Source organism: Podarcis bocagei (assembly GCF_964188305.1).
Source record: "Podarcis bocagei genome assembly, chromosome: 8".
NCBI lineage: Eukaryota > Metazoa > Chordata > Lepidosauria > Squamata > Lacertidae > Podarcis > Podarcis bocagei.
In genome coordinates, this window is record NC_138133.1 from 13,768,319 (window position 1) to 13,792,927 (window position 24,609).

Below are 24,609 nucleotides of genomic sequence, written 5' to 3' on the forward strand. Positions count from 1 at the left end.
ATGCGAGGACCAATGACACATTCTCAAACCCTGTGATAATAATTCTAGCAAAAGAACATATAGGTGACCATTTCCACCACAGTCCAATTATAGGAGCAACCAGTGCTTTTTTCTGGGGGGACGCAGGGGGTACGCATACCCCTAAACATTTTTGTGAATCTTTATACTTTTGTCCATTTACTGTATTTATTTTTCCCGATTTGAGCTATAAAATGGTGCTTTACTTGAGTCAAAATGAGAGTACCCCTAAACATTTTTAAAGAAAAAAAAAAGCTATGAGAACAACATCTGAAGGAACTCCAGCAGCAAATCTACAACCTAGAAGGTTTGAAGTTAAACCATTAAAATGGGCCAATATAATGGCTTCTCTGTATTTAGGTACGGATTAAAAAACATTAAGACATATATTCAAGAGTAGACCCAAGCCACGCCCTGTGACTGCCATATACGACCCATTGGTTAATGTGTTTAGCTTCTGCAAATCCCTTGTTTTAATTTTCTCTTTAGCTATATAGTGGTACCTCGGGTTAAGTACTTAATTCGTTCTGGAGGTCCGTTCTTAACCTGAAACTGTTCTTAACCTGAAGCACTGCTTTAGCTAATGGGGCCTCCTGTTGCTGCCAAGACGCAAGAGCATGATTTCTGTTCTCATCCTGAAGCAAAGTTCTTAACCCGAGGTACCATTTCTGGGTTAGCGGAGTCTGTAACCTGAAGCGTATGTAACCTGAAGCGTATGTAACCTGAGGTACCACTGTACATTTAGCTTGCTTCAAATCCACTGACCACAAACAAAAGGGAAAGGAAGCAAGGCATTTCTCCCTGTTAACTCTTTTACATGTAGTCATTTAAGAGCCTACCAACTCCCAGTGACTTGGAGGCGGCAGGAGAATAAATTCAGAGCCAGTAATTAAGATATATCTGGGCCAAATAAACATATATGGATAAACTTATTTATATGTATAGACTTATTTAGGCATATACCGTATTTTTCGCTCTATAACACGCACCCGACCATAACACACACGTAGTTTTTAGAGGAGGAAAATCCGTAGGCATGCCACCCGTAGGCATTTCCTCCATAACACGCACAGACATTTCCCCTTACTTTCTAGGAGGGAAAAAGTGAGTGTTGTGGTGCAAAAAATACGGTATTTATCAAGAAGCCTCCTCTGTACCCGGCTCAGACCTGCCCTTGTGGTGATAGTCTCAAGAAAATATTGGAAAGGATTCAGGTATTCCACCTTACCACCTCCTTCCAAGTCCCTATAGAACTGTTCTCCTTGCTGTCACTGAAACACAGAGCTAAACACTTGGTTTCATATCCACTCTCAGCGGTTATCATAATTCCCTGTTTTGCTATCTTTGCATCTCATGTCAGATCTCATGAGAAATACCACAAGTGACCTGGACAGAACAAGCCGGCATTGCCTTTTATAGGCTAAGGTCTTGTCATTCCTTTCTTTTTTAAAAAATTATACTTTTGCTTAAATTTCTGTTTTACATTATAGAATATTCACTTAAACACCCTTAAAATATCAGTGACTTCCCTTCCTCTCTTTCCATGGTTCAGTTTGCACAACATGAATCCCTGCATATTTTGTATAGACCATTCGGTAGTCCATTATAACATCCATCAAAACTTATTTACACTGTTGAATTTATCTTAATGCTGCCCACATTTTCAAATACAGTTTTCTTCCACATATTCAATAAACATTTGCCAATCTTCTTTAAATGTATGTTGTTCTTGTTCTATATGTTAGATCACAGCTGTCAACTTTCAGATTAGAAAATAAGGGATCAGCAGCCTCACCTGTCCCAGGGACAGTCTATGGGATATCTAACAATCCGGGATAGCAGCGGGGAACGGCACTGGAATAAGGGAATTTCCCGCCAAAAAAGGGAAGGTTGACAGCTATGTGTTAGATCCGTAAACTGCGCATATTCCAACAGTTTAAGTTGCCATTCTTCTTTAGTTGGGACGTTTTCCATAAGTCTTGTCATTCTTAAGATCCCATTTTTAAAATGCCAGGCTTTTCTCAACTCTTTATCCTTCAGACGGAGGCCTCTGGTAGAAGCCTTTAGGTGCCGTCCTCGCAGAAGATTGCGAGGGACCAGAACACCCCCTTCTCTATTTAAGTCACCAATTACTTCCCTGTGAACAAAAACTTCCCACCATAAAATGAGAGGCCCTAGCCATAAATTGGGCCATTCGTTCCCTGCATTATTCTCCATTTAGTTGCTGACCAATGGAGGAAAGATGCAAACCCCCACATTATTTGGTGGTATTTGTCATTGCAGCTCTATACTTTTACTACTGCCCATCAGAAAGGCTCACAGCCCCCCGCTCCACTTGTCAAGGATCTTGGGATGACACTTTCCTGGCAGAGAACCAGCACGGCCTGATGTCCCTCTTGTGCGAAGGGGTACCTTGGCTTACGCTGCCACCAGATGAGCAGGCTGCCCCAATGTTGTCTCTGCTGAAGTTCCCCTGAGCTGGGGGTGAGTTTGGCTGCTGCCCAACAGCAGGGAAGCCGGTTGTTTGACTGGCCGCTACGCCAACCCAGAAACTAGAAAGGAACCCAGCTGCTGCTCAGTACTGAAGAAGGGGCAGGGTTGCCAAAAAAGCGCAGGTGAATGCAAACAGTGGTCAGTGCTGCAGAAAGAAGCAGAGTTAAAGGAAGCAGTAGAGGACAGGTCTAAGGGATGCGGGTGGCACTGTGGTCTAAACCACTGAGCCTCTTGGGCTGGCCGATTGGAAGGTTGGCGGTTCAAATCCCTGTGACAGAGTGAGCTCCTGCTGCTCTGTTCCAGCTCCTGCCAACCTAGCAGTTCAAAAGCAAGCCAGTGCAAGTAGATAAATAGGTACCACAGCGGCAGGAAGTTAAATGGCGTTTTCATGTGCTCTGGCTTCCATCACGATGTTCCGTTGCGCCAGAAGCAGTTTACTAATGCTGTCCACATGAGTCGGAAAGCTGTCTGTGGACGAACGGCGGCTCCCTTTGGCCTGAAAGCGAGATGAGCGCCACAACCCCATAGTCACCTTTGACTGGACGTAACCGTCCGGGGTCCTTTACATTTTCCCCCCAAAGGACAGCCACTCACCCAAGCAGAATGGGGAGAAACCGTGAAGGAAGGGAATAAGAGAGTCACTGAGCAAGGAGCAGAAGAGTCATTGAGCCAGGAGCAGAAGAGGTAGGCGTGGATGAAAGGGAGCCCAACATAAAATGCAAGAGGAAGGATGGAAAGATTAGAAAGAAGCAAACAAGGCTGAAGCTACCCTGCTTAGGACCACAAGGACCACTCACCTGTTGCTGGAATTGTAGGAGGCTCCTCCCCATCTTGAGTACATAGGAGGCAGGCAGATGGGATACCTACAGAGCCTGTGCAGAAAAGGGACGATGACTGGATGCAACGCCCCCCAGGCAGTTAGTCCAACTTCCCATATGGAGAACATCCTCTGCAACACTTACGGGAAGCTGGATTAACTGCATGTGTTGTGGTAGATGGCCCCTTTTCTGCACAGGCTTTGTCCACGATGGCACTGAATGCTTCGATGTCCCTCTGCTTGCTGACCACTTTGCAACAGCCAACATCTAATGCAGGCATAGGCAAACTTGGCCCTCTGGATGTTTTTTGAGACTACAATTCCCATCATCCCTGACCACTGGTCCTGTTAGCTAGAGATGATGGGATTTGTAGTCCCAAAAAACATCTGGAAGGCCAAGTTTGCCTATGCTTGATATAATGAATTGTCCAATGATGGATTTAAAGAGGTAATTCTACAAGTCATGCAACTGGTTCTAATGCAAGCAATGCATTTGAGGAGCTTTCTTGCCAACTTAAATTTTAACCATTCTCTGCCTCTTGGTTTGAAGAAGAGCAGGGAAGGGACTTCTGTTGTCCTCCCGATGGACTGCAGCCATCATCACTGACCCATTGGTCATGCTAAAATTGTAGACTTGGGAGGGAGGGACCGGGAGAGTCATATAGTCCAAACCGTGCAATACAGGAATCTTTTGCCCAAGGTGGGGCTTGAACTGACAACCCTCAGAGTAAGAATCTCATGCTCTACCAGCTGAGCTATCCACAGGGCTAATGGAAGTTGGAGTCCAACAACATCTGGGTGGCCCCAACTTCCGCATCCCAATGTACAGATGTAAACACTCCCTTAAAAAAAGCCGCCGGACCTTTAAGGTGAAATAAATCAGATTAGCAAAGTGGGGTTTTTTGGGGCCAGCAAAGTGTGTAGATGACCTTTTAAGATTGCTAAAAAGAGAATTGGGTTAATAAATTTTGGGAAGATTTCCGGCAAGCTGTCATCACTCCGCAGGTGGCAAAATTTGTTAAGGCCGCTGTCGCTCCCTCTCAGACTTTGCCAGCACGTAGCTTGTCACTCTCTTTAATCTGCTTTACTTGAGGCTGTGATTTTTGCATTTCGTGTTAATGGCCCGTTGGCAGTAATAAACGAACTGCTACTTACTCCCGTAATTGTAATTGCACACGTTGACAACTGATTCGGGCATCTTCCTCAAACGAGGCTCCTGCAAATAATGAAAGGTTAGAAAGCGGGGGAGGCCGCTTCACTTTCACCTTCCAACGCTCCTCACTGCTCTCGGCTTTAAGAGTTTCACTTCTGCCATAAAGGAAAGGGCACTTGACCTGCGGCCTCGCTTTATGGGCTCCCCATTTGGGGGGGGAGGAACCACACCTTCCAATGGCCTCCCCAAGAGAGAGGGCGCGCTCTGCTCCCCACCCCCCGCCATCAAGGCGCATTAAATGCATACTCCGGCGCCGAGGCATTAAAGGGGATTTCCCCGCTTGCACATAATGCACCCCCCGCCCAGCCAATAGCAAAATGATCTTTCCTTTCGCTCCGCGCCCCGACTGCCTCTTTCCTGTGCAGCCTCGCCGAGCGCGCACGGAGCTGCCCGGAACTTCCCGACAGGCTGCCGCTCCCCTCCCTCCCTCCTGCCCCGCTCCGAGGCTGCTTTCTCTCTTCCCCCAGCCAACCCCCGGCTTCCCTGGGCGGGGAATCGCCTCCCTTCCTTCCTTCGCTGTCCCCACCCACCTTTTGCAATGGCAAGCAAGATGGAGGAGCGGGGCGGCTTCGGCGCCCTCCCAGGGCGCTGTTGTTAAAAAAGCGCAGCTGCTCCCCAAAGGCTGCGGCGCCCTTGCTGCCCCCCCAGCGCGCCCCGCTGCCCCCCTCTTCCCGGATTGCATCCCTCCCTCCCCACCCTCTCCCCCCATGCGCCCTCCCTCCCCTCCTTCCTGGCAATTGTCTTTGCTTCTCCTCCCCCCTATCCCGCATGCACCCATTGCTTATGCACGCGCTCTCTGGAGAGGCTCTGCCAGAGCTGTGATCCCTCCACGCGCGCGCGCGCCTCCATCTATTATTGCGATCCTTTGGCTGCCGCCGGTGCAACCGGATCGATCCACCCACCCATCCAGCTGCCCCTTTCTTTTCTCCCCCCCCCCCAATTTCCCCCCTCCTCTCCCCCTCCCTCCTTGCGCCATCGTCATTGCCAGCGCCGCCGCCGTGTTTCTTGGATGGATTTCTTCTTCCTGGGTGTTTTTGCTGGAAGGTGAAGCCGGAGACCCGGGCCCCCCCGAGGTTTTAGATCTCCTCTTCTTCCTCCTCGACCCCCCAGCTCCTGTCAGCGATCCAGGCCGAGAAGGGAGCGAGGAGCCCGGTCAGCGTGGCGGTGGCAGCGCGCTCGGGTCCGGAGGAGCTACCGACCGCGTCTCGCAGCCATGAGCGGCTCCACCGCCGCCTCCTCCACCAGCGGCAACGCGGCCGGCGAAGGGGCGGAGGACGCCGCCAAGGATTCTGCGGACATCGCGGCTTTCTTCCGATCGGGTGAGCGCTCCGCTTGGCCGGAGGGGAAAGGCGGTCTGGCGTTGGGGAGGAGAGGGTTGGCCTTTCCAAGGAGTTTGGAGAAGGAAGCGAGGGGGAAATCTCGGTCGTTCCGATTTGATTTCCCCCGTCCGGTGGTTTTGTGCGCTCTGGAGTGTCGCTGCTTTCTGTGCCCAAGAGCTAAAAAAAAAAAAAAGGGGGGGGGGAGGTATCAATCCTTGCCTCGGCGAGCCTCATATTTTTGCAGGATTTCTATGGCCGTGCGTTGAAAAAGGCCAAGTGTTCCCGGACAAGCCATATGTATCGCTCTATGCGTTTTACAGGGTCTCTTTAATATTGGGTCGATGAATCTGGCTGTCAACTCCAAAGCCCCATAGAGATTCTCTTTTAGCCAGTTGGGGTACCTTATCGCGCCCCATTCTTCAGAGCCGCCTCACCTCCTTTAAAGACTAGATTTCCCCTCCTTGATAAAGTCAATAGACTACAGAAGGCCAAGACTATCTGTTGGACTGTAGCATGTGTCTGGGTGTCATAATCCACAGCCTTTGTCACTGTTTCTAGACAGCTGCTGTAACCAAGGAATGGCAACCCAGCCTCATCCCCATCTTTCCCTTCCTCCATGGGGGGGGGGGAACAAGCATTTGTTTTCTTGTCTAGCTTTTGGCTCCAGCTCTGGGTGTGTGTTTATTTCTATTAAAATGAAAAGCTTCTCTCTCCATCTCTGCCTGCCTGCCTTTGCGGTTCGAATGCAAGTCTGGGAAGAGCAGGGTGTAAATAATCTACAGAGAGGCTAAGATAGAGTTGGCTTTGTTTGTCCGTTTCCTTTTCTTTTCTGGGGAGCGAACATTTTTATTTTTATTTTTAATACAAATCTGGCCTAAGGAGCGGACAGTTGATTGTCTTTGTGCATTGATTTTGGTAGATGGCCGGATTTCGGGGGGGGGGGGAGCTGTTGGCAGAGGAAGACATGCATCTTGCATAGTTAAGCTGTAAGGGAAATACTTTGACACAAGGCAGGTGCTGGGAGCCTCTCCTTACATGGTCACTCCAGCTGTTGTCCAAACCTCCTTGTATCCTGTTACCCTAGGGTGGTGAAACTTTTATTATTATTATTCTCGCTGTTGAGTGCTTGAGATGGGGTAATGGCTGCAGCTGGGAAACAGAATGGATAAGGCGCAGAAGGCAGGCGATTCCTCCAAAACAGACCTTTTCCAGAAACCCTACAAGTGCAGGAAGGTAACCTGTGCATTAATGATGCCTGCCCTGTGTGTGAAACTGCCATGTTGCAAGGCTCCCAGTGAATCCATTGCTTATGGCCACAGGGACATTGGATTTGTATAAGACGGTAAGGGGTGGGAAAGGAGTAGTTAGCTTGGCCTGTATGTTTCTGGGCTTGCAGCTGAACTGAAAACCGCTTTCTCCCCTTGGAAAATGGGGTGGGGGGGAAAGGGTGGTTGTCGGGTCATATATGCAAGTCACAGACATCCCTTTGCTTCTGGAGCAAACGTACCCGGTTATGACAAATCCAAGCAAAAGCAACGGAGTCTCTGTGAATTCAGGTGGGGAGGGATATCTCTGGAAGGAGGGAGGGAAAAGGCATGGGGTTGTCCCAACCAATGCCTGCCTGCTGTTGGGGGGGGCAGGGGGAGGAGGCTGAAGGGGAAGCCCAGCAGAAAGGCCCCCTGTAACGGCTTGCCTGTCAGACTTCTCCTGAACACTGCTTTAGACAGAAGCTCTCGCTTTGGGTTTTCCTCCCTCCTGCCAGAATTTGTTTGGTTTCTCCTCCTCTGCTGCTGATATGCCGCTCATCATCATCCTTCCAAGGAGGGGGGGAGAGGGGAAGATAGGGCAGCGGGCTTCTTCGCTTGCTTCATCTGGATGCCTTTAAAAGGACCGAGCCTAGGAAGTGGGGATAGGTTGGGGGGGGGGGGAGAGAGAAAGAGAAGAAATGCAGACTCATCTCTGGAGAACCGAAGGGGCGTCTGAGTTAGGTAGGTATTTTGCCTCTATCAGTGAAGGAGTAAACCATGATTGCTTGGAATAAGTGTTCGTTTGCTAGCGTTTGCCCTATTTGACGGAGAACTGGGGCAGTGGCGGGGGGTGGGGTGGAGGCATATGGAGAAGGGAAGGATGAAAACTGTCAGTCGTTGGGTCTCCTCTTTATTCTCCTCCTCCCCACTCCCCGAGTTGGTTATAGTCAGGGAACTTGTATACAAGGGTGATCACAAGCTTCTCGGCTCACAGTCCCTTAATCTGGGCCAGATATGATCCGTGAGGGTGGTGGCTGTGTGGACAGGTGGCTGCTTTTCTCGTGAGCTCTGTTGTTGTTGTTGTTGTATGAAATGGGCTCCCAGGATAGACTGCATGGATCATGTTCCTCAGGAACCCATAATCCCTGTTGGACATCACTGCCGTGGTTAGATTGTCTCGCAGCGCTGAGTTGCAGAGAGACCCATTCATTCTGCATGGCTTCAAGTGTGAGTGTTTTGCTTTCCTGGGCATTTCTGTCATCACAGGAATTGGTGAGTTGCTGCCTAGGTACACTAACCATCCCAATTGAGGTTGCTTTCCTCTAGGTTTGATCTGTGCTGCGTGACAAAGATGTTCTGGTGTGTGCCCTTTGCGAGACATAAGTGAATTTTTTTACTGTTGAAAAGACTTTCTGCATTGGGGTTATGTCAGAGCGTTCTGGCTTCTCTTCAAGACAGGCTTTCAAATTCGTCGGCAAAATTTACTGGCCTTCATACCTGTCTATAGATTTGCAGTTTTGGGCTGCAATCCTGTATCCACTGTCCTGGGGATAAGACTGTTGAATTCAGCTGGATTTGAAACCTGACAAAGGCAACATATGATTTCCCTTCCCTGGGCTACCTTGAGTTGATTCTTCTTGCCTCAGAGAAGTGACTACAGTATTTGCAAACCTTGTACAGAATGTGTTATGCCATGGTGGTTCTGCTTCAGGTTTTACCTGATTTCTGATTCACCTGTATTGCTACCCACTTTGAGCCATTCTGCAGTGAAAGCATCTCTGAGAATATTGGTAGTGAGAAGACTGGGAGAATTGGAAAGGCTGTTAAACAATAAACACAGGAGCTAATCATTGACAAATCCTTCTCTTTAGAATCCACTTAGATCAGGCATGCAGAGACACACACCGCTTGGGCTGTGTGTTAGATTTAATCCCACCTAAATCATTAAAAAAAAAGTAAAATTAAGAAGACCTGATTTGGCTTTCTTTGTGTCGATTAGCCATTGACTTTGGGAAATTGGGAAAGGCATTCAAATAAATGCACATCTCTGTAGGAAAGTCCTGGTGTTATGGGTAATAATAGACAATGAATGGGGTGGAAAGTGCAGCAATAGGAAACAAAAAGGGGGGGGGGACTGGGAAGAACAGGGATGGGTGGATGGAATACCATTAAGGCGTTTCAAGCATGCAAGTGGGAGTTTGGGCGGGCACCATGACTGGTCTTCCAGGACCGGCAAAGAGGGAGGGGGCTTTGATTTTGGAATGGTGCAGCTGCTATGGAAGAGTATCTGAGTCATTGGGATGGGTGAACTTTTTATGGCGTGGAATGTATTAACTGTGGACTGCTGGTTGCTTCCACTGGACAAACAAATCAAAATAGGTCCTCGGAGCTTCAATGCTGAGGCCCATAGGTGCTGTTAAATAGCTTGAGGACCTATTATGATAAAGCCTAAAATGGAATATGGAGGGGCTGGGATGCTGTGCAATGGCTGGTTTGGTGCAGTTAATAATGGTACAGCACTCCCATGATGTTTGCTTGTTGTGGGAAGTGGGGAGAATCCAAAAAAGCAACTAAAATCATGCTTTAAAAAATAAAAAAAATCAGATGGCTGTGTTGCATATTGGAGGTAGGAATGCCTCGTTTCGCCTATAATATAGGAATGACCTTTTTATTTAGCCTTAAAATGTTGGTCTCTTGAGCTATAGGAACTACAGACTTTGTGTCCAAACTATATGAGATGCTCTCTGATTAGATTTCCATAAATTTTCTGGGGAAGGTGGAAAATCCTCAAAATTGGATACCTGGGGAGAAGGGGTTTCTGGCTTCCTTTGCCCCCTACCCAGTCTGTCTCCAGGGTTAGAAACTCAGCTATATAAGCTGGGTGCCAAATGGGTTGCAGTCGCTAAAACAGAATGCCTAGTTGCCGTTTTGGGGCCAGCTGGCTCAAAAGTTGTCTTTTTCAGTTCGACTTTTGGGTTCCTGAAATTCATGCCGATCGTGCAAATAAAATATAATGGATAGAATTCCACAGGGTGTGTTGCTAGTGTGTGAAAACAGTCAAGGTCCAAGGATTTCCCGGCAAGCACCTCCAGGTGGCGTAGACGTCAGGCGTCATCCTTGCGCCCGGACATCTTCACTTGGTCACAAACGGCCAATAAAGGTAAAGGGACCCCTGACCATTAGGTCCAGTCGTGACCGACTCTGGGGTTGCGGTGCTCATCTCGCTTTATTGGCCGAGGGAGCCGGCTTACAACTTCCGGGTCATGTGGCCAGCATGACTAAGCCGCTTCTGGCGAACCAGAGCAGCGTACAGAAACGCCGTTTACCTTCCCTCCAGAGCAGTACCTATTTATCTACTTGCACTTTGACGTGTTTTTGAACTGCTAGGTTGGCAGGAGCAGGGACCGAACAACGGGAGCTCACCCCATCGCGGGGATTCGAACCACCGACCTTCTGATCGGCAAGTCCTAGGCTCTGTGGTTTAACCCACAGCGCCACCCGCGTCCCTCAAATGGCCAATAGACAGGTGCAAAATGTGCCTGGCGAATTTCAAGCATGGTTTGCCGTCTGCGGGAAGCATGTGTGATTTTCGCAGCTGGGCAAATAGCAGATTTGGCATTGTGGAGGTGCAGAATTTATTGATCAGGATAGTGGCATAAGTGGAAAAGGGATAGCTCTCCTTCTTCCCAGTGCCACAGCCCTGGTCCAGCGTGGCTGCTTTGTATAGATCAGAGCTCTGATCTCAGTTCATCTCCGTTAGCTTTCCGGTAGTAGGCTGTGGTACCTCAAAAGGAAAGAAGCACTTGAAAGCAATGCCATGTTTCCCGTTTTCTTGGAAAGGGTAGACGTATTTCTCAGCATGCTGTAGCTTGGGTGGAAATGTTTCCTTAATGCTTGAAATAACAGGCACAGTAACACTTTTGGCCCATTCCAATATGCACACTTTGAACGGATGTTGTTGCACTTGTGGGCTTAATACTTTGGCATGCGCGCCGTTCCTGCCACTTTCAATTTCCTTATTTTTATTGGCAGAGATCAATATTGGTAGCACGATACTGCCCTCCATATTAAAAAGGCGGCGCGAGGGCCTTTCATGCGTTGACTTTCCGAGCCTCGTATACACTGCTGTGATGTAAGCGGGAGCAGGAGAAGCGAAGACTTCCTGTGCTCTCGTTCTCTCTCGTTCCCTGCAATTATATAACTGGGCCCACTCGGTTTGATGTGCAGTATAGCACTTCGTGGTCTACATTTTTTAAATGCTTCCTAAAAATAGAGGGAGGGATGACTTTGAAACAAACTAGATCGAGGAAGTTGTGTAACGCTAAGAGTTATTTTGCTATTTCAGTGGGTAATTTGAACTACTTTGAAAGCAGGGTTTTCTCCCTCTTGGGGGCCACATTCTCTTGCGGGGTAATCTATTTGGGGCTGCATGCTGGTTGCGGTCAGGGCTGCTCCCATTTCTCTCCCCCATTTCTTTCCCTTTTCTTCCCCAACCCTTTTGGTTGCATGCAGAAGGTCAGAGGTTTGAACTGAGAGTTTGTGGAGAGCTTTGTCCTTCAGTCCATTTCAGTTTTGCTTCCTTTCCACCCTCCTTGTTTCCCTCTGGTTTTCCTCACCTGCATGGAGACAGGCCATTTTAATGGAATTAGTATATTTTTATTAAACCTTTTTTAAAAAAAAAACCCAAAATGCCCAAATTTTTGAAATGCACAGTGCATTTAAACTCTTGATTCCTGGATATAAAGTAAATATTTGCCCGGACACTTTCTAAGCCACTAGCAATCAAACTTCCTACATTCAGATAACATCAACGTGTCTCAAATAAATGCTGCATATTGCTAAGAATTCTAGCATGCCCAGTTGGGTTCAGGAATAACACCAGACCATGGTGCTATGTGAACAAGCAATCAAAAAACCCTGGGCTCCTCTTCTCAGGCATGGTAATGATTCCCTATCCCGTTTCCTATAAAAAAACCAGCTATAAGTAAGTCAGAAATTAAATCGCTATAACAAATGGGGGGGGGGGGAACGCTATGTAAAAATCACAGAGATTTATTTATTTTTTGCTCTCTGGCGCCATTTGGTGTTGCATGTTTGTAGCACATTCAAAACGTTGTGTGGGGGTTTTTTTTAGAAATATATATAACTAATGTAGCTGAGTCCCTGGTTTTAAGGCAAAACACAGTTTGCTGTTTCATCCAACCCAGCAACCTACAGTTTGTACTTCTGCAAGCCATAGTCTGCTAGTTTGGATAAAGTATGGTTTGCCTTAATCCTGGTGTGTGAAACCAAGGCTTCTTGACTGCTTATTCACAGAACACAAAACCATGGTTTGACATTGCACCAGAGTTTTTTGGTCTCACCGTCTTTCTCTCCTAGTCTTAAGGTGGGGCATGGCAGGAGCACAACTTCTCATTTTTATGGCTTGATATCTTTTCAGATAAGAGAGAGAGACTACCAACAGACAGAAAAGTAAGAATAGAGAGAAAGGAGAAGGGCAAAAATGTATGGCAAAAATTGTCCAATCTTTCAGGCTGGGGTTAAACGTGGATCTAGGAAAGTTTAGATATTTATTACATTTGTATACCACCCTTCCTTAGACAGTCTCAGGGCAGTTCACTACAAAATAAATCACAAAATGAATAATAAAAATAAGAGCAAAACACACCCCAACCGACACATTTAAAAGGGCTTAGAATGTTGTTCAGCCAAATACCTGGTTGAAGAGGAACGTTTTCACCTGGCGCCTAAAAATATAAATAATGAAGGTGTCAGGTGAGCCTCCCTGAGGAGAACATTCCACAAATGGGGAGCCACCACAGAAAAGGCCCGTTCTCGTCTTGCCACCTTCTGGACCTCACGGAGGAGGTGCATGAAGAAGGGCCTCAGAAGATGATCTGAGAGTCCAGGTAGGTTCATATGGAAAGAGGCGGTCCTTGCGATATTGCAGTCCTGAGCCGTTTAAAGCTTTATAGACCAAAACCAGCACTTTGAATTGGGCCCAGAAACTAATTGGTAGCCAGCGCAGTCGGACCAGGGTCGGTGTAATATGCTCAAACCATTTTGCTCTGGTGAGCAACCTGGCCGCTGAATTCTGCAGTAACTGAAGTTTCCAAACCGTCTTCCGAGGCAGCCCTACGTAAAACGTGTTGCAGTAATCTAACCTTAAGGTTACCAGAGCATAGACTACAACAGTTAGGCTATCTCTCTTCAGATAGGGGTGTAGCTGGGCCACTGGCCAAAGCTGATGGAAGGCACTCCAGGCCACTGAGGCCACCTGAGGCTCAAGTGACAGCAAAGGATCCAGGATTATCCCCAAGCTACGAACCTGCTCCTTTAGAGGAAGGATAACCCCATTAAGAGCACACAATCTCTCACCCATCCGGTCTGGTTCTGAGATGTAGAATAGCAGAGTCTGGGACGATTCCTACGGAGAGAGATGGTCCTTGAGGAATAATAATAATAATAATAATAATAATAATAATAATAATAATAATAATAATTTATTTATACCCTGCCCATCTGGCTGGGTTTCCATCCACTCTGGGTGGCTTCCAACAGAACATTAAAATACAATAGTCTATTAAACATTAAAAGCTTCCCTAAACAGGGCTGCCTTCAGATGTCTTCTAAAAGTCTGGTAGTTGTTTTTCTCTTTGACATCTGGTGGGAGGGCGTTCTACAGGACAGGTGCCACTACCAAGAAGGCCCTCTGCCTGGTTCCCTGTAACTTGGCTTCTTGCAGTGAGGGAACTGCCAGAAGGCCCTGGACCTGTGTCCAGGCAGAATTGCGGCCCTGAGCCATTTAAGACTTTATAGGTCAAAACCAGCACGTTGAATTGGGTCCGGAAACTAATTGGCAGCCGGTACAGCTGAAGACTGCTACTCAAGATAAACACAACATTTGCCTGAAGTTGCTTGTTGCAGGCGAAGTTCGGTGGTTCTGTGCAAAGCTATATATGCTTCTTGGGTCATTCCCAGTCTTCCAAATGAGTAAGCTTCTGAGAAACATTGGGATTCCCTGAAACATAACTTTGAAAGCCACTGCTTGTGAATGGAGCCAGTGGTTTATAAGCTGAAGAAACAAAAAATGTACATCTTGCAACAATCTAATGCAATACAAAAATGTGATAATAAAACATAACTTTAAAATAGGCAACCAACAACAAAAAAGTAACATTCGACAATCATCAGAACAGTATAAAATAATAATATCAACATATAAAAGTTAAACAGAAATCCACTCAACAGTTACAATAATAATATCTAAACTATGGTCAATAAAACAACGGCAAGCCACAGTACATAAAATACAAAACACATTGAGAAGCAGAGACTAGAGGGTAGACTAAGGCAGGTGGAAGGAGGCCTTGCCTGATGGAGTCTCTTCCCTCATGATTCTTTTTTTGGGGGGGGACGGGACACAACGACTTCCTTCCTCAATATAACCTTTTGTCCGCAATTCTGCACTTTGTCCTGTTCACCATGAGATGCAGCTATTACTGTTAATATTACAGTGGTATCTCGGGTTACCTACGCTTCAGGTTACAGACTCCGCTAACCTAGAAATAGTACCTTGGTTTAAGAACTTTGCTTCAGGATGAGAACAGAAATCGTGCTCTGGTGGTGCGGCGGCAGTGGGAGGCCCCATTAGCTAAAGTGGTACCTCAGGTTAAGAACAGTTTCGGGTTTAAGAACGGACCTCCAGAACAAATTAAGTTCTTAACCAGAGGTACCACTGTATTATTAGTTAATAATAGTTTATTAGCTGTCCTCCACCCTAACTTCCAAGGGTGGGTTGCAACAATTTAAAGAATACAACACAAAAAATGGTTTAAAACAAATTCGTTCCGGAGGTCCGTTCTTAACCTGAAACTGTTCTTAACCTGAAGCACCACTTTAGCTAATGGGGCCTCCCACTGCTGCCGCACCGCCGGAGCACGATTTCAGTTCTCATCCTGAAGCAAAGTTCTTAACCCGAGGTACTATTTCTGGGTTAGCAGAGTCTGTAACCTGAAGCGTATGTAACCTGAAGCGTATGTAACCAGAGGTACCACTGTACAATCACAAGAATAGGGTGGGTTCTAAACATTTATAGTTCAGGAGTCTTTGGGTAAAGAAGTGTGTGTGTCACTCTCATGTCACTTCCCTCTTTTATTCTAATCACTGACATCCAGTTTTGTTTTGTTTTCTTCAGTTTACATGGTTGCGTCCTGCCTTTTAGAAATTCCCCACAAAGCAGCATTCTAGCATTCTTTGATTCAGCTCCCCTTTGATTTCTCATTAGGTTTCAGTTTTGACTGTGGCTCTTTTCTTGTTAAGGCAAAGATCTCGTGTTCCACCTCCTTTTTTCTCTGGCCTCTTCCTGTGCCTGGAATGGTTGTTCTGAACATATTTTACCGTATTTAAAAATGATGTTTCCAATTTATCCAAATTGAATCTTTTTGAACATGTCACCCTTGATACTGCTAAGAAATTAAAATTACCAGGATGTCATAGATCCACTCTGCCACCAAATTCCACTGTTGAATATTAATACAGTACATCATTTTGCAATCTGCTGATTTATTCCCTTCTAAACTACAAATGGAATTTTCTACTTGGGCCAACAAAGCAGAAATTGACCTGCCCCAATATGAAATGCAACCAACGTGTTATCTGCAGTTCACTATGATATTCCAGTCCTTGCAACCCCTCTGAGCTTTTGAGCCTTTTTGGAGATAAAGGGTGGGCTTTTTAGTCACAGGACAACTTGGCGCTTGGTTACATGAATTCTAAGGGACGCGGGTGGCGCTGTGGGTTAAACCACAGAGCCTAGGACTTGCCGATCAGAAGGTCGGTTGTTCGAATCCCCGCGACGGGGTGAGCTCCTGTTGCTCAGTCCCAGCTCCTGCCAACCTAGCAGTTCGAAAGCATGTCAAAGTGCAAGTAGATAAATAGGTACCGCTCCGGTGGGAAGGTGAACGGCGTTTCCGTTCACTGTTTTGGTTCGCCAGAAGCGGCTTAGTCATGCTGGCCACATGACCCGGAAGCTGTACGCTGGCTCCCTCGGCCAATAAAGCGAGATGAGCGCCGCAACCCCAGAGTCATTCATGACTGGACCTAATGGTCAGGGGTCCCTTTACCTTACTTGAATTCTAGAAGACATTTCAAAATCAGGAAATCCTGAGAAGGTTAGAGTAGGGTGCCATATTTAGCAAAATGTCATGCTATAGTTCTTTCTAGCACATTAAAACTAAAGGCTGCAGGTGGGTGAATAATGCTGGAATCTTTCTTGAATGTGCAGGGAATTTTTTTTTGTATATCGAGGGACATTCTGCAGGGATGTGCTAAGTGCAACCAAAAACGATAATTCTCAAGAAAGAAGTGTCCACGAAATGTCACACTAGTTCGAACAAATTGGGGATTTCTAGTAAATGGTAAGAAACCAAAACTGCTGTTGAACAAGTCTTGAGAGATTTGAGGTGGTGGAACAATTATTTTGATCTCTCGCAGCTTCATGAACCATGGTTTATGTAGTGGGGGACAAGCATCAGGACCGAGTGCTTCTCCCATGATCCCCCACCTCACGTTCTGGAACTTTATTCCTGACTTTTATTAATCCAGGGTTGCTGTTACTATCTGATCTGTGAACTATTGCTTAATCTTGGGTAGCAAACCAGGATGTCAGCCGATAGGCGAGTGAAGGGGAAGAGCACTTGAACCCAAAACTTGTTCCTAGCTTCAGGAACAGCACTTGAGCGTTTTATCAACGCAGACAAAACACATAGTGAGGAACTAACTGGTTTGTGAAGCTGGGAAGGATCACCCAGACCATACCAACATGTGATTTTGTAAGAAAACTCTGGAAAGAATTGGGATGCGGCTGTGTTAGACTAACTGTGAAGGCAGCCCCAAGTGTACCACCCTAAACTATGGAGGAAGGGTAGAACAAAAAAGCAGTGTCATTAATCTAGAGTGTAAATAAGGTCACTGGGCACCTTGTAATTTTACTTTTCCAATTCTTGAAGTGAGGAGAAGCTGCCATCTTGTGGGATTCCTGTCCTCCAAGGCTACGCTGCTCATGAGTAGAGCCAGAATGTCGCCTGAATGGGCTCTTGGAGCTCTTTGTGGCAAAAGGGATGGGTTGGGAGAGGAGCTATGGAAAAGCATAGCCTACTTTTTATGAGGCCAGTCATCACCATGTGGAGTTTTGAGCCTAGCCATGTGGCTGTTGCATCACAAGAGGAGTGGGTGGGGCTACAGCAGGTTGAGTTTTTCAGCCATCTTTCTCTAGCCTAGTGAGCACTTGTTCACTTGCTGTGATGGCCTGGGATTCTGATTCAGAGGCTGAACCGGAGGAATCCCAGCCTGCACAGGAGTCCCCGCCTCCAGGGCCGGCTGAACTGGGGCAGGGCCTTGAGTCTGAAGCACCTGTACCTGTGCCAGATCCTCAGGAGCAGGCACCAGGTGATTCCACTCTGGCTCCAGAGGTGATTGAGGGCTCAGTGCCTGCAGGTGAGTCTCCTCCTGGGTCCATTAACCCTTCAGCCTCTCCTGAACTGCAGAGGCTCAGGGCAGAGAGGCGAAGGGAGCTGGTTTCTCCCAGGAGGAGTGCTCGCCTTAAGGCCAGGGGAGGCGGGTCTCCTGGGGGCCGGGACCGCCCCTGGCCTCAGAGAAGATAAAGGCCAGTCAGCCCAGTCCCAGGTTGCGGGAGCAATGTCGCTGTCGTCGTCGTCATTGAGTGCCTGCTTCGGACCCTCCAGTGTTCCTGTTCCCCGCCCGGCTTCCTGCTTCTAACCTTCCAGTGTTCCTGTCCCCGCCCGACTTCCTGCTTCTAACCTTCCAGTGTTCCTGTCCCCACCCGGCTTCCTGCTTCGGACCTCGCCTCGCCCCTTGTGGACTGTTTCCAGGCTAGTGACCCAGGACTGATCTTTGACTACGATAACGGTAACCTACCCCCCGGGACCAGCACACTTGCTTACATTGAGGTGAAGTACCCCCACGGGATTCACCGCTCCAGCAAAGGACCAGGGCTACTGTTGACCTGATACTCAGGTAAGGCGCCAAGGAACAATGTACTTCAATGGGGGGCACATGCTTTTCAGGCTCAATTGTGGACACCTCTGTTTAAAGGCATTCTGGAAGTGGGAATGGGCAGAATCTGTTCCTGAAGCCTTGGAGAGCTGCTGTCATTCAGAGTAGGGTAGTACTAGATTAGGTGGGTCAGCTGCTTGCATGCTTGGTTTGTAGTCGTCTTACGCAGCCAGAGAATGTGAGTATTGCATAGTTTATTTCTAACCTCTTTTTCTTCTTCAAGGAAAAGCTTGGATATCTTTTTGAAATAATTCTAAATGGTTCTTCATCCCAACCGATTCCCTCAGTGGTGAACAATAATAAGTATTCAATAGAAGCAAAATGTGATTCATCATAAAACAATAAAAGCTAAAAGGCAGCAGCAAAAAACAAGCACTGTGTGCAAGACAAATGGAGCCCCTTTAAAATGCCCTAGTAAGCAAGCAAATCTTAACCTGGCATCTAAAATATTGTAATATTTTTGCCAGTTGAGCCTCCCATGGGAGAGTTGTTCTAGACTTGAGGTTCCATCTCAGGAAAGGCCCTCTCCTTGTTGGGAACGTATTGCAGTTCAGCAAGCAATGGAACCTGGGGAAAGGCCTTAGCTGAACATCTTAATGCGTGAGCAGGACAAATGAACTATATGGATCCCAAGCTGTTTAGGACATTAAAGCAAAGCATCAACTCTTTGAATTGTGCCTGGAAGCAGATTGGCACCCAGCGTAATTCTTTGAGAATTGGGGTTATACACCTCCATCTATGCACAGAAACATTTGGATGGACTGAAGCTTTTAAGCCATCTTCAAGGGCAGCCCCAAGCATAATCCATTACAGTAGTCCAACTGGGTGGGCACCAGAGTATGGCTCACCATAGTTTAGCAATCCCTACCCAGGAATTATAAGCATACACAACTGTTCAGTTCTGTCAGTGGCTGTTGGTTACAATTGTCCCAAACAAATACCGTACTTTTCTGTCTATAAGACGAGGTTTTTTCCTTCAAAAATCATGTTAAAAATTGGGGGTAGTCTTATACATGGGTAGTGCATTGTGGGGACATGGGATTGGTGGCTGCAACGAGTCGGAGAATGTTATTGGTGGCTGCGTCAAGGCGCTGGTGTTGATTGGCTTTCGTTGTGACAATTGGGCAGTCGATTTGCTGCTTTTTTCGGCGAGGGGACAGGGGATAGGTGGCTTTTGCAATGCCGGCAGCGGCGGATTAATGAACATACGCATTTCCCCCCAAATAAATAGGTTACCTAAATAGCCTTGGTGCATTTCTGTGGATGGTGTTGCGCAGTTAAAAATAAATGTAATTGAAGCTTTTTTGTGGCCATTCGAGTGTGCCAAGTACAGTGGTACCTCAGGTTAAGTACTTAATTTGTTCTGGAGGTCCGTTCTTAACCTGAAACTGTTCTTAACCTGAAGCACCACTTTAGCTAATGGGGCCTCCTGCTGCTGCTGCGCTGCCGCTGCACGATTTCTGTTATCATCCTGAAGCATTCTTAACCTAAGGTACTATTTCTGGGCTAGTGGAGTCTGTAACCTGAAGCGTATGTAACCTGAGGTACCACTGTACACGCAAGGCACCGAGGCAAATGGCTGATTAATTAGCCGGCCCCCTGTTGCTGAAAGCTACTCCCTTCTGGCGGGCAGGGAGCGTTTGCAAAGTCCTGCACGCAAGGTTGGGGCAGACGCGACGACACATCTCCCGATCCCTCTGGGAAGCGTGCACTTTCCCCTGTTTTTTAACGGTGACCCCTAATTAGCGCATTTTCCCCAGCCCCGGGGAGGAGGAGGGGAGCAGGAGGCATGTTTGGACACGCAGGTAGAAGTCTCCCGCGTGCAGCACTCGGCAGGGTTTTTGAGAGGGTTGCCTTGCAATGGCTTTTACAGTCCCAGTGAGTCCGAGGCTGGACCGAGACAGGAGGGGGAAAAGGAGGGCGAAGCAACGGTGGCGAAGCAAGAGGCTCAAAGCGTGGGCTGCAAAGACCCCTTGGCAACCACGGCGGGTAAAGCTCAACAACTTTGAGCCATCTGCCTCGGCCCAGTATACCTGAAGGAGCGTCTCCCACCCCCATCGTTCTGCCCAGACGCTAATGTCCAGCGCTCAGGGCCTTCTGGCGGTTCCCTCATTGCGAGAAGCAAAGCTACAGGGAACCAGGCTGAGGGTTTTCTCAGTAGTGGCGCCCACCCTGTGGAACCCCCCCCCATCAGATGTCAAAGAGATAAACAACTACCTGACATTCAGAAGACATCTTAAGGCAGCCCTGTTCAGGGAAGTTTTTAATGTGTGACATTTTAGTGTGCTTTTGGTCTTTGTTGGAAGCTGCCCAGAGTGGCTGGGGAGGCCCAGCCAAATGGGCGGGGTACAAATAATAAATTATTATTATTATTATTATTATTATTATTATTATTATTATTATTATTATTATTATTATGTCTACGGGCTGAGAATCTCTGTTACCTTACGAGCTTCTCAAGGAAATCTTAGCAAGGGGCTCTATCTAGAGTCATACAGTGGGAATTAGTGTTTGATTCAGCAAGGAAATTCTAAGTTCTAAACAGAAATCTAAGGCCAGTTCTTTTTGTGTAACTTTTATTATTTAGAAAGCCTGAGGTGCTTCTCCCCACCCCTAATTAAAACAGGGATTGGTGTGCGAGTCGGAACTGCGAGGGGAAAAAAAAATAAAATAAAATGGTGCTTCTGTTAATGCTTCTGAAACGACAAGTTGTGTTTTACCAGAAATCTCCTGCAGAGAATTATTAGCACTTCATTTTTATATTTCTGGGAAGCGTATATCTGTGTGGATGCCTTCCAAAAACATTAACTCTTTAGGAAGAAAAACCTGTTGTGGTTTTATTACCAATATGGGAAAACATTTTGGATCTTCAGAGCAGAGCTTGGGCCTGTTTCTTACTGTGAGGGGTTGCCACGGTGAGAAGGAGGATGCTAGGCTAGATGTGCTGTTGTTGTGATCCATCTGGCTCGTAATGTTCATCCGCATCCTGGTTCTGGTCTTGTATGTCTTCTTCAGCCTGAAAGTTCTCACATCCCAGAATGTTCCTCCACATGGAAAATTGCTTCTTGCTTTTACTTCAGGTGTCTGCAGAGGGTTCCTCCTGGGTGGGAGAGCTGTCCAGAGAACAGGGGCCATAGCAAAGACCCGCTTCCATGTTGCTTTTAGATGGCACAGTTAGTGGAGTCTCCTTTGATGATCTACATGACCACAAAGGTGTCTCTTGGGGAAGGTGGTCCCACTCAATCGCCTGGTTCCAAGTTGTTTGTGTGTGTTGCTAGCAAGAGATGGAAAGAAGATAAAGTCCCGTCCAGAGAAGAATGGCAGATTAGGTTGATGGATTATGCCGAAATGGCAAAAATGACCGGAAGAACCAGAAATCGGGAAGACCAAAATTTTAATAAATGATAAGTTATTTCCCCATTCTCTATCTTAAGAACCATTGTAAACAGTTAAAATTGTCAGTAGAATTGGAATAACACTTGTAGTTTAATGGTGGATTTTGGATATAATGGAGATGTAAAAGATTTGGATTATTATAAAAGATGCAGGAGATAATGACTAGCAGTAGGACCCACAAAGGGGAGGAGGAAAGTCCAGGAGATCCTTTGGAATCTTGTTCTTATGTTGTATGTTGAAGATGTGATTGTAAAACTAATTTGAAAAGCCACTGCATTCTGAACTAGCTCTAGCTTCCAAACCATTCTCAGAAGTTCATAAACACTATTCCAGTTGCAAAGTTCCCAGTGTGCAACCACAGTTGCTAAGCTCGCTCTGTCCAAGAAAGGGCGGTTGATGTGTCAACCAAAGGTGACCATCTATTCTCCTTTCCTAGTGACAATAGTGGAACCTGGAGACCCCCCCCCCCCAAAGTACGGTCACTGGGAAGCTCTCCAGCTCATTTCTTTGTGTGCAGAAGTTTCAGCTCCAATCTCCAGCATTTCCAGGCATCAATTCAGGTAAAGCATATCGGTTTGGGATTCTGATGTTACAGACAAGTAGAACTGGTTGTCATCAGTGCAACGTTCGAAATTCGCCAGGCGCATTTTGCACTTGGCCACTTGCGACCAAGTGAAAGATGCCCAGTGCCTGACTCCGTCTCCACCACCTGGGGATCGTTGGGTCTTGACTGTTTTCACACACTAGCAACGCATCCTGTAGAATTCTACCCGTTATGTTTTATCTGTGCAATCAGAATGAATTTCAGGAACCAAAAAGTATTGAAAAATATTATTTTCGTGTCGTCTGGCCCCCAAATGGCAACTAGGCATTCCATTTTAGTGATTGCAACCCTGATTTAAGGAGCCATTTGGCGCCTAGATTATATACCTGAGTTTCTAGTCTTGCATCATTGTACGGTGATACCTTGGTTCTCTAACTTGATCCGTTCTGGAACTCCGTTTCAAAACCAAAGCGTTCCAAAACCAAGACGTGCTTTACCATAGAAAGTAATGCAAAACGGATTAATCCGTTCCAGACTTTTAAAAACAACCCCTAAAACATGAATTTTACCATCTAATGAAACCGTTGAGCCATACAATGAAAGCAATTATCAGTGTACTGCACTATAAAATAAATAAGACAGTATTGTAGATGATAAAAATGGTTATTTTTTCTTACCTGCACTGATGATAGTCATTGTTTGGATGGGGGGGGGGGCTTTTATCCATTTCTGCAGTCACACAATCAAATCAGTCAGTAGCTGAACTGGGTTCCACACAGTCACAAAAACAAATTAACCAAAAAAGCCTCAAAAACAAAACCGCAAAATAAATAGCAAAAACAAAAGCACCAAACTTAATCCGTTTGACTTCCGAAATGTTTTTAAACCAAGGCGCAGCTTCCGATTGGTGCAGGTGCCCCGGAAACAATAGCCGACAGCCACATTGGATGTTCGGCTTCTGAAAAACGGAACACTGACTTCGGGTTTTTGGCGTTTGGGAACCAAGGCATTTGAGAACCAAGGTACCGCTGTACTCCAAAATCTCCTAATGACAGCTCGCTGCATCTTAATATTAGATAGCATCTGAGTTACAACAGCCATACTGTACCATCAAGGTTTGTATTGACTCCAGTTATCCCTCTCTGCCTGTCCCCCATCCCACTTTCCTTGAGAAGAATAGGGGAATTGGCAATCAAGCCATTGCAAGTCAGAACTAAAATTTAGGAGGGGTTTAGGCTCAGTTTATAATGGGACCTCCCACTTCCAAAATTTGCCATCATCGGTATTGGCAACTGTTTTCTTATTTCCCCCACATGATAACGTCTAGTTTGAGTCTTTCCTATGGATACTTTGCTTACTGGCAAGCGACCCAATCAAAAGCATCATGAAAATGAAGGATTCTGTTGCATATTGTACCGCTTTTCTCAACGGGATGCAAAAAGAAGAAACTGTTGTTGTTTTTGTTGTTGTTATTGTTGTTTAGTTGTTTAGTTGTGCCCGACTCTCCGTGACCCCATGGACCAGAGCACGCCAGGCACTCCTGTCTTCCGCTGCCTCCCGCAGTTTGGTCAAACTCATGCTGGTACTTCGAGAACACTGTCCAACCATCTCGTTCTCTGTCGTCCCCTTCTCCTTGTGCCCTCCATCTTTCCCAACAGCAGGGTCTTTTCCAGGGAGTCTTCTCTTCTCATGAGGTGGCCAAAGTATTGGAGCCCCAGCTTCAGAATATGTCCTTCCAGTGAGCACTCAGGGCTGATTTCCTTAAGAATGGATAGGTTTGATCTTCTTGCAGTCCATGGGACTCTCAAGAGTCTCCTCCAGCACCAGAATTCAAAAGCTTAAGGGCCCTCAATTTTCGCCCTCCCTGCCCATCCTGTTTTCTGTGAAACATAGGTAGGGAGTTCTCTGACGCAGCTAAACTTGAAGTTCTAAATGGAAGTAGGTAGGAAGAAGGACTGTGATTCAGTTTGCTACCAGCCCCTGGAAAGCTGAATCACTTTGTTCAGGAAAAATGCGGCATGACTAGGAAGTGATTCATAGTGCTGGTGACTTCCTTGCAGCTCTGGTTTCGATGCTCACTGTTATAGAAGGAGAAAAGAGGGGACTGGAAGGGGAGGAAAACTTGGGTTGAAAAAGAGACTCCAGTTTGCACTTCTAGACTGCACGAGCTATTCCGCCTTCCAAGAACTCTTTTAAGTCGGGAAAGTCAATGTCCAGAAGATGCATGCAGCAAAAACACGCTATTATTGTTGGCACCCCGGATCAAATCTTAATAGTCACAGGTCCTTTTTGCAACCCCAGTGCTTGTCCCCTAAAAGCAACACTTGCGTTCTGTGGAAGTAAGGGAAGCACATTCTTCTCCTGTAGTGAATGCTCCCTTTTCTTTCCTCGACTGGAGCCAGCTCAGGGGGTACTTCAAGCTCTAACCCCATTCCTGGACTTCCAGGTGTGCATCCACCCATCTCTGCAGGGGGGAAGGGGTGAGT

The 24,609-nt window shown here is 46.7% G+C and overlaps 1 protein-coding gene across 4 annotated transcripts in view; it reads left to right on the forward strand.

Moving 5' to 3' along the window:
* The first annotated feature begins 5,256 nt into the window (after positions 1-5,256).
* The window catches only part of TRIO (trio Rho guanine nucleotide exchange factor), a 284,165-nt gene continuing 264,812 nt past the window's right edge, over positions 5,257-24,609 (forward strand). Inside the window, exon 1 of one of the 4 annotated variants that reach the window (XM_081206103.1) lies at positions 5,257-5,860. In XM_081206103.1, the coding sequence (XP_081062229.1) occupies positions 5,755-5,860 (106 nt within the window). In that variant the 5' untranslated portion in view covers positions 5,257-5,754. Of the gene's footprint in view, positions 5,861-7,790; positions 7,849-24,609 lie in introns of those variants that run through there. The other 3 variants (XM_081206102.1, XM_081206097.1, XM_081206099.1) reach the window with 3 other exon arrangements.